The sequence below is a fragment of the Camelus ferus genome, chromosome 4 (assembly GCF_009834535.1).
Source record: "Camelus ferus isolate YT-003-E chromosome 4, BCGSAC_Cfer_1.0, whole genome shotgun sequence".
Classification (NCBI taxonomy): Eukaryota; Metazoa; Chordata; class Mammalia; order Artiodactyla; family Camelidae; genus Camelus; species Camelus ferus.
In genome coordinates this window covers 20124832-20140789 of record NC_045699.1, presented here as the reverse complement: position 1 = coordinate 20140789, position 15958 = coordinate 20124832, and the positions used below count along the sequence as shown (strand labels likewise).

Below are 15958 nucleotides of genomic sequence, written 5' to 3'. Positions count from 1 at the left end.
CTACACAGATGAGAGGTGCCTGTGTGAGCACCGGGGGTCGGTTGTTGGGGTCTTTTATAAGGTAGAGTCACAAGGTGCCTGATTGGCTTGTGTGCACGTCTCTGATTGGTTGCAAGTGAGGTAAGAGGTTTAAGGTCCCTGAAGGGTGGTGGGGTTTATGACTGATAAGGTGGGCTGAAACAAACCATCCTGAGCTATTGTGAGATTAGGCATTACCTAGGACTATTAGTTTGTTAGGGCAACATGCCCAATAAAGAATGTATCTGTTGAAGGATCACAGGCAGACATCTGAGAGCCCAGGAATGAGGGTTGTTGGACTTTGAAGGATGGCTCCACAATACACCCTGCAGGGGCCAGGGACACCTAAAGTTCTAGTACTAGAAATTTTGGTCAGAAGCAAACCAGGAATCTGTGTGATGCTAGAGGCAGGAAGCGGCCACCACGTTTCCTTCTCTGACTTTAGTATGTGCTTGCAGGTGTGAATCCCCCCCAGAGAGCTGGCTGCTATGTGGGCAGCAGACCTTGAAGCTTGGAGTGGACGCACAGTGGTGCGTCTGTCAGTGCTTTAGCCTTCTCTGGCTGTGATGGGCTGCTTAGCATTCAGGAAATTCTGCCCAGATTGTAAATGAAATCTGTATCTGTATCTGCCTTAGCACTAAGGTACTTTTAACACTTTTGGTCCAGATGATGGAATTTCTGCAGATATGAGTTTTCAAACAATATCTCGGACAGGGATCCATCTTTCTGAATTTTGTTTGGTTATTCTTGGTTCACAGTTTAATTCCTCAGTTAGCAGGCCAGTGATTTTCTATATGAGATGGTGGGTCTGGTATCTCTTCATTGGATGCCAGGTGGTTGTCCATCCACTTTCATGACTATCTCTGAGGTCTTTTCATATCCTCTCCTTATTGTCATCTAAGGTAAAGCTTATAATTTATTATGGCAGCGAGAGCATGGTTCTAGCTTCCTTTGGCTTAGGAAGAGAGGAGCATTGACCTCAGGATAGAGCCTGGCTGCCACATTTGGTGCTATAAAATGCCATGTAGAGAGTTGAATGTGTTGATGTCTGAAATACTTGTGGGAAGTCTCTCAAGTGTCTTCAGATACCTGCTGGCTTGCAATTTGTCTCTGATGTTTGCTTTCTGCAAAACTGAAGTACCTACCTTGGATAAGCAGATGAAGGCTGCCCAAGCATTAGTGATGGAAATGGAGCCTATTTTGAGCTGCCTGCCCTGCCACTGGGACCCAGCAACTGTCAAGTTACTCTGCTTTTTATGGGCATCTCCTACTAAAGATGATTTGTTGTCTTTTTTTCTTTTTTTTTTTTTAGTTTAGGAGAAGATTTACATCAAAATAACCCTAATCTGAGAATGGCGGTGGGCAGGATTTTGTAACATTTTCTCTTCAGACACTTGCATGGTATTTTCTCTTTTCCTAATTGTTCTCTACCTTTTTTGTACTATAAATAGCACTCCAGCGGGTAGAAATTGCATGAGTTATGGTTCTTCAGAGAAACAGAACCAGTAGGATATGGAGGCACAATTTCTTCTTTATCAAGGGAGTCTCCGTTTTGTTCTTAAGGCCTTTCTGTGGATTGGATAAGTTCCACCCTTATTTTCAAAGCTGATCTCCTTTACTTAAACTCTGCTGACTGTAGAATTAACCACATTTGCAAAATATCCTCATGGCCACACCTAGGGTGGTGTTTGAATAACTGGGTATAACAGCCTAGCTAAATTGACTCATCAAATTAGTCATAATAGAAATAGCTGTCAAATTTTAAAATGGGAAGTATCTTAGAACTCTCCTGGTTATCTAACCACATCCTACCCTCGCCCCATTTTGTGGACGAGGAAACAGAGGCCCAGGGAAGTTTGTGATTTCAGTTAACGAAAAAGAAAAGAGCTTCTCAGCAGTTTCTCTTAACAAGTGAAAGCCTTGGGCTACTTCCTCCTGCCCTGTCAGCCAAGTCGTGCGGCATTAGGTTCTGGGCCATTCATTAATCAGAACTGAAATTGCAAATGAATTACTGGTACCTTTTCCCCCCTCTTTGTTATTTCTGCTTTTTTCTCAAGGGATTTTATAGCTGAGCTTTAAATAGAATTAAAAAAAAAATACTACTAGACATAATTATAGCCCTAAGTCTTAGAGTCTATTTTTAGCAGACACTGTCTTTTTATATTTTGTTCAATTTTGGTGATTACTGAAGTGGACCATGAAAGTGCATAAATATTTTCCTGTTGCTAGCCAGGGATAGGAAACTTAATGGAAATATTATCCCCTCTCTGTGAACTGCCCCCTACTAAATTACCCCTTATCTGATGAGAAACTAGATTATTTGGGAAAGTTGAAAAATAAAGAAAAGGTTATTGGTTTTTATTCTACGTATTTTACATACTAAAATTCTTTCTCTAGAAGACAAACAGGATCACTTGTGAATGAAACTGTGAGTAATAATAATATATAAACTATCTTTGCAAGGAGGGACTGAAACTGCATGAAACCTCTGTAATAAATCTTAACAACTCCCTTTAAGGGGTGTATGTAAGTAATTAGCCACATAGTCCGTGAGAAATTCTCACTTTGGGGAAATGAGACTTAGAAAGTTCCTGCTTTTAACCCCAGTGAACCACACCAGAAACTTAGAACATCATGCAAATCAGTTTCTGAGTTTTCTACATGTCAAATACTATGGCTTCTACATAGTATTTGACAAGAAGCAAGATAGGCTGAAAGCTGGGGAAAGGGCCAAGTGCTTAGCACACCCAAACTCATTTTAAAGTTTTTGGCTCCAGATATTCAAAGAAAATCAGTCTTCATCCTGTTGAATTGTTATGGGGGGAAATCACTTTAGTCTATAATATATAAGAACCTTTCTGCCTTCTTCAGTGTATAAGTTCTGCTTGATAGTGAGAAATAGAGTTAGCACAGTGAGCTCAATTAGCTCAGTTCAGACAGATCAAAATGCTTTACTCATTTTCTAAGAAAATCTGAAATTTCTGGATAGGAAAAATGAATCTGTATTTTTTGAAATTCATTTTCAAAACTTCATGGCATTTAAGCAATCCAATTTAATGTCAGCTGAGAAAAACTAGTGTGAAACTTACATCCCATAAAGTGAATCCACCCTGCCTTTCATACATGGGAATAACTACCATCTGGAAAAACAAGATTACTTGTATTTAGCCAAATACCAAGAAAATACTGCTCTAATTTTGACTTTCCTGTTTTCTTCTGAATATTGGACATGTTGTCAAGTATTATCATTTCAATTTTTTAGTACCTTAAAAATTAATAATAATTAAGGAGCTTTTATGAAGAGTCAGAATATGGCTTCTTTGTTATCATAGGTTGGTGCCTTTCTACAAATACTGGGAAAACAGTATTTTGAATTTTCTAAGTTTTTGCCTGTTGTTGATAGAGAAAAAGATAGGACGCTTTACCAGGGAAATTAAACTCAGAAAGGAGATACAGAACCAGTGCTAACTCATAGTTGAAGGTCTTCCTTTAATTTCTTTTGGTCTTAGAGTAATTCATTGAGGTGCTTTTTTTTCAACTGATAACTGTCTACTCTTCAAGCACTGTGTTAGGTACTGCAGTCTCAGATGTTTTCAGACAAAAAAAGCACGTGATATGATTCATACCTTTTGTATCTTACAATTCAGATGAGCAAAAGGTCTCAGCAATTTTACTCATCAAGTGGCTAGTTTCAGGGAGTCCAGCAAATGATGTGTTTCATAAAGAGAATGCAGAGGAAATCTAGTAACTTCCAGCTGGGGTGAGCAATCAAGATGAAGATGGAGAAATGTGAAATCTGGGTGAGCATCTTAGTTAATTGGTAGGGTTTGAAAAATAGAGAAGAGAAATAGGTCCAGGTACAAAGCAGAAGAAATTAACAGACTAATTTGGTGGATGGTAAGGAAACCTGGCTTTGTATAATGAATGATATGAAATGGAAGGAAAACAAGGACATTAGGTGGTTAATCACTTTGCAGGTGTGTGGGGTGTGAATGAATTTGGTCTTAAGTCTATTGAATTTCACTGATGATATGATTTTCAAGGAGATCTGCATAAAAGGCAGTTTGAGATATGTAGCTGAATCTTTAGTGTTTAGTTGAAATGCAATGCAGGGAAGAGCAAGAGCTGCAACTAGAGGATGGAGTGTCTTTTGCCTGAAGGTGACAGTTAATGCGGGGGAGGATGAGTCATTGTTGGAAAGTATGCAGCATCCTTTGGATTGGGAACAGTGGTCATTTATTTAAGCTGTCTCCTGCTGCTGGTTCCCTTGACGTTTTTTCTTATTTGGCATATAGAGAAAAATAGTCAGCATGAGACAACACTACTGCAGACTCAGAATTAAGATTTTTAATTTAAAACCTGAGTTTTCATTTTCTTTTTTGGAAAAGTTATGCCTTTTGAAAAACCATCCCTAAGTGAGGTAATCAATCTTGTTTGCCTTACTTATGCCTCCTATCAGTCTTCTTAACATTAATATTTACAAAATTACTCTGTAGTTCAGTTCCACAAATCTTTACTGAGTATCTGTTGTGAGGAATACAATAAAGAATACAACAGAGGAAGGTGAGATTTTTGTTGGTTGGAATATAGAGTACGTGGAAAGTGTAATAGAAAATAAGATTCGAAGCATAAGCTCTCAATGTTGAGCTAAGAGAGTACAACTGAGGGTTTTGAACAGAGAAGTTGTTTCTAGATGATACAGGAGAACATAGTGACTTATTTATGCTGTTTTGTTTGATTCAAATAACTTTCGCTGATGTTTATTTAAATAGGGGATCAATTTCTCAAAAAGCAAGTATATTAGTGAAAGTATACTAAACAGCATCAGAGAACATTCAATACAAAATCTTGGTTTTAGGAATCACTTCACTGGAAAATAGTAGGACAAAACTATTCTTAAATAAATAGTACTAGGTAAGGAAAACAGAACTCACTGTTGGCCAGATGAGCTCAGGAAGCCTTTCTTCTTCACCTTGACTCTTATACATAAAAGCAATAGAAGTTTTAGTAATGTTATTTGAAGAACAGGAGGAGAAAATATTTGGCATACTCCTAAGGAATGAGAAGGTTGTTAACTTAGCACATTGTTTAATTCAATGCCTTGATATATTTAGATCCTTTGTGACTTGGGAAAAAATAGCCCAGAGGTCAGTGTCATTTTGATGTCATTTTGAATACTTTTCCCCCCACAAATCTAATTAGATAAGAAAATTTTGTATCAACCAAACAATCAGGCCAGGGCCAGTCTCTAACTATTAGCCTCATTCAGTATATTTGGTGAACTATTCCTCTCAGAGCAGCTCAAATGTCAGCTTTTGTAGAGAATAGATTCATTCTCCTTCCCTCCCTCCTTCCTTCTCTCCTTCTCTCTTCTCCACTCCCCAACCCTCTCTCTTTCTCTAGCTTTCTTTCTTTCTCTCTCTCTCTCTCTCTCACACACACACACACACACAGTACTTAAGCCAGATAGTTAAAGTCAATAAACTGATGAGCTGGACTCTGTGAGAGTTACCGTGACTAGTTCTAAATTACTAATGGTCAGTGTGATCCCATTTGGTGTCCCATTTGATATAGTGAGCAAGCAACTGTGTTGCTAACCTGTTGATGGATGCAAAAAGGGGAAATTAAAATTACTTTCAGTTGAGCAATATGGGATTTAAAGTATAATTTAAGCCCTTGTGCTTTTGATGAAAGTCATATTTTATTCCCTAGAGATGGTCAAAATGTGATTACCCAAGGTTACCAGGATTCTGTGATGTTAGTATAAATGGAGGCATTACTTAGCTACTTGGCTTTTATGACAATTTTGAAAATGAAATTTAATTATCTCATTCATAGTTCATGGGAGGGTATATCTGTAATGATCCTCTTTGACCAAAATAGAGGCTTGAGATATAGTAAGTTCCCTGACATCGAAGACGTTCAGCTAGAACTGAGAGACAGTTGACCTGGGGTTGTTTAGCATACATTTATTGTGTAGGAGTTAACAAGATTAGGGTTTCTAAACCCCAATGTAACAGAAAACCACATACTTCAAGAATAAGACACAAGAGGGACTTCATATGAGCTGAAATTGCCATCTCTGAGCAAAGTGAAAGGGCAGAATCAGTGTAAAAATCATAGTAAAAATTTGGGGATAGGGAAAATCTGATGTTAATAACCTGTAAGTCCCTTTCTATTCCCGATTTTCTGGAAATTAAACCTGAACATGTAGGTTAAGTTACTGGCACTTCGGATGCCACTAGGAGATTCTAAACTGAATTCTGGGATTTTCCCACCCCAATTTGTGGCTTGGTAAACATCTTTAAGAGAGCAGGCAAAGAAGCTGTTTGCTGAGTCCAGTCACAGTTGATAATAGGCTTTAGATTAGGTGATAGTGATGCTGGACAAAGCCTGGCTCTGTGCAGACTGTTGAAATAGTTGATAGCCAACATCACCTAGGAGGTTAAGTGAGAGGGCTGATGTCAAGGACCAAGGGTTAAAGCAGTGAATCTGTCAAGGGCCAGAGGGGTTAAAGCAGTGGCTCTAACTCTGGCTGTTAGAATCTAAAGGAACTTTAGGCAGAGATGGCCAGCACCACGGACAGCTCTTCAGTGCTGTGGCAGGAATGCGAAGTCATCTGTGGTTTAGCTTGGGAAAAGTGCCTTCCAGATCCTGGTTCCACCTCTCCCTAGCTACTGATCCCTACCATGGACAGCAGTTTAATTTATGCAAGCCTCAGTTATCTCATCTGCAACATAGGAATGAAATCTGCTCTACATAATTCTTGTGGTACACATACTAGATGATAAGTTGTAAGTGAAAGTATGTGTCTGTTACTTAAAGATGTGAATGTTGTTTTTATTAATGTATCATTTTTAATCATTGACCTTTATCTACCTAATAGTGTATTATATTCATGAAAATTGCTAGATTCTTCTCAAGGTGTGGAAACAACAGTTAAATAAACTGGTGGGAAGACCAGGGTACTGTAAGCAGATATACAATTTGTTGGTAAGAGAAGGGAACTAGGATATACTGCATGTCTCTTAGGTTCAAACAGGGGTTCTTATAATTAGTATGCCATTTTATTTTCATAACAACTCTGTGTACCCAGCAGAGAGCAGAGGGGTCAGTGCATACCATGCCTTTCCATCATAGCGTATTCCTTTGGTTACTGCTGCCAGGCTGAAATGAATGACATCTGGGCCAGAATGGTGATAGAACTAAGACTCTTGACTTTTCCAAGAGTGATCTCTGGTTTTCCTGGTGGCAGAAAGCAGGAGTGAAAGACAGAAAGAGAGAGTAAGGGATATACCTCAGTCCTCAACAAGGGGATAACTGAGTTTCCATGGCCAGAAGATGGAGACATATATCCCAGGGCCCTTTTTAGAAGAAGGTGAACCAAGTTCACTAGGATGATCCAGTTTGTTCCTGAGGTTGCTAGAGGTCTGACCATGGTGGCGATTCTCTACAAAGGCCCTCAACCTGGTGGCTATTATAGGAAATGAAAATTATACTTTGATATCTGTGTGTGATTACTGTATGTGACACAGTGACATCTTACTGAAAAGCATCTAACTACTGTTATAATTATTTTAAGGGGAGTGAAATTCTGGTGTCATTAGCATTTAATATTCTTGTCTTTGATGAAGCCAGAGTATTTTTCTTGTGATCCCTTCATAAAATGTTATTAGACTTAATTTGAGCCTTCATTTCAAAACAGAATAGCATATCTAATTTTTTATGGACATGAATTCTATGTGTGAAAAATAACCATTTGCATATGTAAATTGATGAATATAAATTGTATTATAATAAGAATTAATGGGGTAGCAAAGAAATATCCTTGACATCTTTCCACATAGTTTATCTCATGTATATAAGGATGTTGGCAGCTACAGGGAGTTTTATGAGACTACTATTTAAGTTCTTTTATCTGAAGATCACTTGGGCTGATTTTTTTGTTACCAGTTTGATAGATGCTTGTGATTATCTGTTCAATGGCCCATTGAGGAATAAATTGAAGATGTAGCAATTTTCTACCTAGGTAGCTTTTTAGATCCATTGTCAAAGGGAAATGATTATTGTATGATGCTGTTGTCCCATGGAACTTTCAAAAGGAGGACATTAGTGATTTGATAGTTATGTAATGATTTATGTAATAGAAAGAGTACTAGGGTTGAAATCAGAAGATACAAGTGTGAATTTTTGTTTCATTACTTACCAGGTGCATGGTTTTTGTTAAGTTGTTTATACCCTCTGAGTCACAACCTCCTCCTATGAAAATGGGACTGCCTACCTATGTCAGAAAATAGTCGTGAGATTATATTAGATGTTTGTCAAAGTGCTTAAAACTTGTGACATATATTTTTAAAACAAAATTTATTTATAATAATTTCTCTTTTTTTGTTGTTACTTTCTACAGAAAGTGAGTGAGAAGGTTGGAGGAGCTGAAGGAACCAAACTAGATGATGACTTCAAAGAGATGGAGAGGGTGAGTCTTCATTGCTTAAAGTTTGCTTGACATAAAATTGTCCAGCATACTAAGTGGAGAAGGGAGAAAGGAGAGGGGAAACTCTTCTCCACTGGTGCCTGAGAATACATTTTGTTATTCTGTAAAGTGCTCTACTTTTAGCATGTATATTAAAACAGAAAATGTAAAGTATTCTAGTTTTTTTTTTTTTAAACTACCTGAGAACAAAGCCTCCATGAAGATGAAATGTCTTAATGTGCTTCTGGTGCATTTTATCATCACTTTTCCAAATTCAGACGATGTGGAGCTGGTGTTTGAATCGCGGTGAGGTGGGAAGAAAAGAGGAGAAGGTGGAGAATGATGGACCATGTGTTTTGGGGAGAGTTTAAGTCACTTAGTGGCTTTCAAGGACTTTCCTGACAGGACTGGGCCAGCAGTGGCTGCAGGTGTGGCAGAGAGAACATGGCATGGAGCCTATCCAACCTCGGCCTGAAGTCCACTTCTGCCACTTACTGCATGAAGGATTAAAAATAATAAAAATCATTTAACATTCTTCCTTAGAAGATAGCAGTTTTCTCAACAAGTGAGAGTGGAGATGGGGAACAAAATCTCCTTTCTCATTTTTCGTGAGATAAACACCATACTTACAGCCACTTACATGGCTTATGATTTAAGAGTGTGTATTGGAAAGAATGATTTTAGATATTAAGTTGTGGATGAGTCAAGGATCTGGGAATACAAACCCTGTACTTGAACAGAGAGGATGTCAAAAGCCTATGATACCCGGAAACCACATTTTCAGTCTATTCCAGTTCCAGTGGGCTGCCTCGGTTTTGCTATTTTTGCTCTTTGCATGAATGATCAGGCAAAGAAAATTCCTAGATGCTTTCTGACTTGTCCTTTTCAGGTTTTCTTCTGATGAGTTCATTGATGAATATATCACATTCTTATTTTGCACCTCCTCTGAGGCAGGCATTTAGGATACAGCAGTGAGCAGGATAAATAAGGTTCCTGACTGCATTAAGTTCATAATCAAGGAGGGAAGATGGGCTTTGAACACATACTGGCCAGTGTGGCCAGGGTAATGAAACATGACACTAGAGAAGCTTGGAGCAGAGGAAACTCGCCCACACAGCGTGACCAGGGAAGACTTTCCTGAGATTAAAGTGAGGATATGGAGGATGAGTAAGAGTTAGCAGAGCCTGGTGTGTTTCTGGTGAAAGAAACAACAGACAGGGGAGAACAGGACACATGTGAGTTCCTGAAAGAAAGATGAGTTGCCAGGAGGCAGGAGTCTTGTGAAATGAGACTGTTTAGTGTTTACCCAGCTGGTATTTCTGGCTAAGTTTTTGAGATGAACCTCACTGATAGGCTAGGTACCCACTGGAGAGGAAATTTAATATGAGAGTCCTGAGTCCCCCAGAACTCTGGGAAGCCAGCCTCCTATACCGAAGGCCTGGCATCCACTTGCCCCCACTGGACTGAAGTCTATATTGGTCCATGTTTCTCCTCTCTGGACAGTTCTAAGTACCACCTGATCTTCACCCAAAGCTGGTAGTCACCACTGTTTATAGTTATGGAAACAGTGTTCTCCGCATCCTTCTTTTGCAGCATCTAGTCCTCCAAACCCTGACACACTTGCTCAGAATGACATGGCTTTGACTCTTCCACTCCTCGTAATGTTGGAGTTCCACACTTCTCTGGATGAGCAGCCTTGTGGTCTGTTAATTTGCACCAGCCTCTACGCCCAGTCTTCCTTCGTCCCCCTTACCCTTCGATGTCTCCTTCCTACCCCCACCCCAGAAGGAATTTATGGCAGTGCCACTTGGCCAGTGCTTTGTCATTAATGATAAATTAGGCTAGTATTTAGGAGTTTAGAACTAAGGAATCAGAATTTGAGTTCTGCTTTCAGCATCTGTCAGGACACAGGGAAATAAGCTAGGTAGCTCACTGCCTAAGCAGAGACAGACTAATTTTCTGTTTCTTAAATGAGAGTAAAAGGAATAAGAAATTTGGAGAACAGTGTAGAGTTTGTAACTGAACAACTAAATAAATCTTTGAATCCATACCAATCTTGCAAAGTAATTGAGATAAAAGAGGCTCTTACAAGTATTTTACTTCAGGCAAAGATCCACAGACATCCCTCTGAGTCTAGATAAGGTTTGTTTTTCCTTTTTCTTAGAAATATTAAGATTCTGAAGTTTTTATTTCAAAATATAGATATTCCTACAATAAATTGAACTTTTGTTGCATGAAAAACACACCTGTGGTTTTGCATTTGGATTTATACCTAAGTAAATGAAGAGATTTAGATTTTAGTGCAGTGTGGAAATTGTTTTATTCCATTTTATTTCACATATCTTTTATCTTCTCTGTGGCTTTGTGGCAAATTTGTACTCTCTACCCAAGTTAAAATTCACATTAAAGGTAGAGATTTCTGTGGTAATTGGAAAGCACATGCTTTAGATTTAGAATCTCAAATCGGTTCTCTCTATTAATATGTTTATTACTCACAAAAACACTAGCTCAGTGTTCCCAAGCCTGCAGAAGACTCACCTTGCCATGATTGGTTTTCCGATCATCAGGCATTTAGAGTAGAGAGACCTTTGTTCAGCTATGTTCTCAAAGGTGCAATTAGACAACAAAATGAGATAAATTAGAGGTTTGCATCAAGCAGCACTACTGGGAGAGAGAAGTGGATATTCTTAGAGGTTGTGTCTCTAATCAGCCACCCCATCCACTCTCCTGCTGAGATGCAGTGAAATTACCATGTGTGTCTCTTAGCTCTCGGAGTCTTCCCCTCCCAGAGCTGATTGGATGGAATCCTGCAGTTGTGTTGTCTCTGCAGGAACCCTGCCTATAGCCATTTCTCCTCTTATGTGCCTTGCATGGAATTGTTTCTGTTAATTTTTTTCTGTTTCTGTTTTATATTTTTATTTTTTGTTGAAGTATAGTCAGTTTACAATGATGTGTCAATTTCAGATGTGCAACATAATGTTTCATTTATATGCATACATATATTCCTTTTCATATTCTTCTTCATTATAGGTTCTCATTACACTGAGAACACATTACTACAAGATACTGAATATAGTTCCCTGTGCTGTACAGAAGAAATTTGTTTTTAAATCTATTTTATATGTAATATAATCTATTTTGTATATATATCTGTTACTTACAGGCTTCATCAAACATAGACTAAATTTCTTACCATGGTACAGACACTGTATGGATGTTTTCTTTGAAAAGCTGTAGATTTTTTTGTCAAGAGGAAGTTCTAGAATTTGAGGGCTCTCTGATTTCTTCTCAGATTTCCATCAGTTGCTGCAGTGATTCTGTGTGTATTTTGTGTATAGTTATGCTCATTAATTCACACGGAATATCTATAAATGCCTCAATGTGGCAGGCATCGCGCTTGGCAGCAGAAATACAAAGATGATTAACACATAGTTCCCGCCTTCAAGGAGCTTCCCATTTTGATGGAAGAAATGGGCACATAAATCAGTGTCTTACAGGACATGATGCTTGGTGCCCTGGGCAGTATTTTCATGGGAGACCTAACTCAGACTGGGTAGATCAATGGAAGCTTCCTAGAGGAGAGGGCATCTGAGCTAAATCCTGAAATTTCCTCTTGTTTCTGTGTACATGAGTAATGTAGAACTATGCGGGAACTATATATATATATATATACACACACATAAATATAAACAAAAACAAACAAAAAAACCTTTGGGGGCACTCTTAGCCAAATGCGTTGTTTATTTTTGTTTTCAACACACTTTATTAATCAGGCTTTCCAAACACAAGAGATAACTGTGATAGAGCAGAGCAGTTTGGGGACAGGTACATTCATTCTTCTGAGTCAGTAGGAAGCTGTCAAAACATCCCCTTGTTGTACCAGCCTGTGTCTCACTGCCAGACAGACGTTTCCAGGGTGCTGTTTTCATCATGCCTCTGACTTGTTTAATTAGGGGTTCTTGCTCAGGTTCTCATTACTTTAAGCAGGTGTGTATATATTCTTAATAGGTACATTTTCCCTTAACTTTGGTGACAGAAAAATTAAATGTTTCATGTGACATTTCAACATTTTCTTTTGTGCAACCGCTGTAAGTGACCCCATGTCCAAGTAGGTGCTTGATTTATCTATTTAGTATTGATCACTGAACCCACAAACTGTCTGTGTCCATTTTCAGGTACCTATTTTTTCGTAAACTCTGCTGCTGTGTCCCTGTGGCAGCCTCTGACATAATGCAGTATCTGATGCTATGAAGTCCTATCTTTCAGTCCTTTTTTTTGCTCCACAAAGAGTGCTGTATTGTTCACGTGTGCTGCCGCCTGTGTTCAGGAAACACTGACTACTGCTTTTTCCAGTGGAGAAGGTAATATTCAGATGCCTCAAAACAATAGCCTCGTTCTAGTTAACCTGGTACCTTTCAGTTCTCTTGTATCTTGTCCCTAAAGACTGAGACAGCTGGTGAAATGATCAGCGCTCATAGATTCAGCGTGGCTTACCTTTGTGAAAATGGAACCTTTGCACAGGGAGCAGCAGAGTTTTTCTGGAAGTATATGAGGCTTTGTGGGCCAGCGGGCGTCTCTCTTACAGCTGTGGTCTCTCCTGCAGCGCCTCCCCTCTGCTGTCAAAGGGCAGAAGCAACCATTGATGGTGCTTAGATGAATGAGCGTGGCTGCATTTCAACAAAACTCACCTAGGGACACTGAAATTTGAAGTTCATATAATTATTATGTGCAACAAAATAGTTGTATTCTTTTGAATTTTTCCAACCATTTAAAAATGTAACAACAGGTAGTGGCCCAGATTTGGCACACTGGCCATAGTTTGCCAACCCTTGTCTGAACGTGGAGAAGAAGAGTGTTACAGTGAGTAAAGAAGGTTGAGGGGGCTGGTTCTCTCCCTACCCAGAGTTGTAAATTACAAGACTGCATAGTGGAGGGAGAACCTTCCTACTGAGCACTGCTAAAATCTTGACACTGAGAAAATTGAAGTGAAAAGAGCAGAAGAATATGTGCCTATGCTTTTACTTTCAGGAAGAAAAAAAATAAACCTTTATTTCACCCAGGGAAGTTTTTATTTCCTGACGAATAGAAAGCACTTTATGATGATGGTGGTTATGATTATTACTGAGCATAGAGATGGGGGAGACGTAGAAATTGGTCAGCCTCCTCCAACATAGGACTTCAGAATATCTAGTGGTCATTGGTCCATTCACTTCTTCTGGCATTCTCTCTTAGGAACCTTGACATTTGTAGCTACTTTTCTTCCCGTGATAGCCACACAGGACATTTGGATTCATTTGACATCAAATGCCTTAAGCCCTGTCGTACAGTCAGCAAGAGATCTGTTTTCCTCCTGTCATGCACATAACCTGGTCTTTCAGCCTGTTTATTCGGCTTGTAATCTTTGATTTCATTTCCGTGACACTGAGTACCTAGTGGTTGGTTGGCATGTTGGTAACACTTCCAGGAGTTCCATGTATGGCCACACAAGTCCTGCCCTGCACAACCCCAAGTAACCACTATGTACTTCAGAACTAAACACTACTTAGCTGCATACTCATATCTAAGACATTAAAAATTCAAGTTAACCAAAAGGATGTGGTACAGGGTTCACATTAGGCAGGCATTTCTTAAATAGGAGTGCTTTTTAAGGTAACTTTATATCATGATGACTGCATAAGAAAAAAATGTTTTCCTCTGTTAATCACAGCAATAGCAAACTCCCTTACACACACAGTAATCTGACGACATGGAAGGGGAAGTTATTAAATATTTGAAGAACAAACCTGAAAGATAAAATCTTCTGGTTCTGGTTTGGTTTCTGATTATGAAAGAAAAAAAGGTTTACCCCACCCATGGAAGGCTGATTTTATGTGTTGGTGCAGTAGGTTATTGATAAAATTGGAATTGAGGAAGGAGCCCATGAACTCTAAACAAACCAAAACAAACCAAAACAAACAAAACAAAACAAAACAGTAATATCCCCATGGACTTAATTGATATCTGATATTCTACCATCAAAGCTTAATTCCTTTCACTCATACTTAGGCATTCCCTGCACGTACCTTGGGTAGGAGGATGCATTAATTTTCACTGGTCATTTATCCTGTAGAGTGGTTGAGTGGACCGCATGTGTTGATAAGAAAAAGAATCCATGGGTGAACTTAGAAAGGACCTAATCGCATGGCCTCTCCATGTGGGGAGAAGGGCACAGCAGAGAGAGGACTTGGGGACCTGCTAAATGCAAATGCTGAGCATTCAACATTTTGCAAGGGTAGACTCTAGGACCAAGATTTTTATTTAGAATTAAGCGAAAGTTCAAGGACTGATTACAAGTGTTTGCTCAAAATTTTTATGTACTTGGGATGTTCTTAGAAGTTAAATAAAAACTTTTCCACTCTTACTTGAATAAACAGAGTTGATGTTGCATTTTTCTTTTCTTTGGGGCAGTGAAACCTGCCAACATGCCTGGCCCACTATAGACATCCAGTAAATGCCTCTGGGGCAAAGTATAATTCATTATCTCCGCTTTTTCAAGCATGTGCAGTCACAAATTCATACTTTTTGGGTCATGGACCCTCTTGTCTAGCCCCATTCTTTGGTATAGGCACACCAGCCAGCTCCAGCATTGTAATGATGGAATGGCATGATTTTATGGGGTTTTCTGAGTCACGTGAATAGTGAACCATTTTCAGAGACCACCTCAGGCCACTTGGAGAGGAAGCCACTGCCACCTTATTTTATAGAAGCTAATGAAGTATATTTTGAAACATGTTTTAGGAAGTTACCAGGTTCCTCTTTGGATGAGTAGGCTTTCCAGATCTTGGTGGAGCACAGCTGAACGCAGAGGCAGTGTTACCTCTGGCAGGTCCGGGAGCCCTCACCGTCCACTGCAGGCCTGCTTGTTGCTCTGTTGTCCCGCCAGGGACATACTCAAGCAAAAATGAATTTTTTGTATATACTCAAGCAAAAATGAAATTTTTGAAGCTAATAATTTATATCATTTTGAGTATTTATTTTCTCATTTCAGAAAGTGGATGTCACTAGCCGGGCTGTGATGGAAATAATGACTAAAACCATTGAGTACCTTCAACCCAATCCAGGTAAGGGGTCATTTTATACCTTCAGGGGATCCCTCCAGGTAACTTTGAGTTTCTCTTTGGGGGACATTTTAGTTTGGTGTGTTTCTTCTTCCTCAGTCTGCCAATCAGGAGGTTCAGTGACTTCAGGTAGAGCACTTCTTGTGGGGAGGGAGCACTTCCAAGGCTCACACTGAAGTAACTAGAGGCTGCTGTGGTATTTTGTCTGACTGCAGTGTGTTTAACAAACTGCATGGTGCAGACAACATGGGTGGCACATAACGTCAGGGGAGCTGTAAGCTGCTATTAACTGAAAGAAATTGTAGGAAAGAAAACTGGGAGAGCTGTAAGGTAAAATACAGTGGTTCCCTGAAGGTGTGAAAAAGTAGGA

At 39.2% G+C, this 15958-nt stretch overlaps 1 protein-coding gene across 2 annotated transcripts in view; it reads left to right on the top strand.

Moving 5' to 3' along the window:
* The window catches only part of SH3GL2 (SH3 domain containing GRB2 like 2, endophilin A1), a 170836-nt gene that overhangs the window by 114793 nt on the left and 40085 nt on the right, over positions 1–15958 (top strand). The window contains exons 2-4 of one of the 2 annotated variants that reach the window (XM_032477633.1): positions 8426–8494; positions 12667–12852; positions 15519–15591. In XM_032477633.1, coding sequence (XP_032333524.1) covers positions 15546–15591 — 46 coding nt within the window. In that variant the 5' untranslated portion in view covers positions 8426–8494; positions 12667–12852; positions 15519–15545. The remainder of the gene's footprint in view (positions 1–8425; positions 8495–12666; positions 12853–15518; positions 15592–15958) is intronic. The other variant, XM_032477632.1, reaches the window with a different exon arrangement.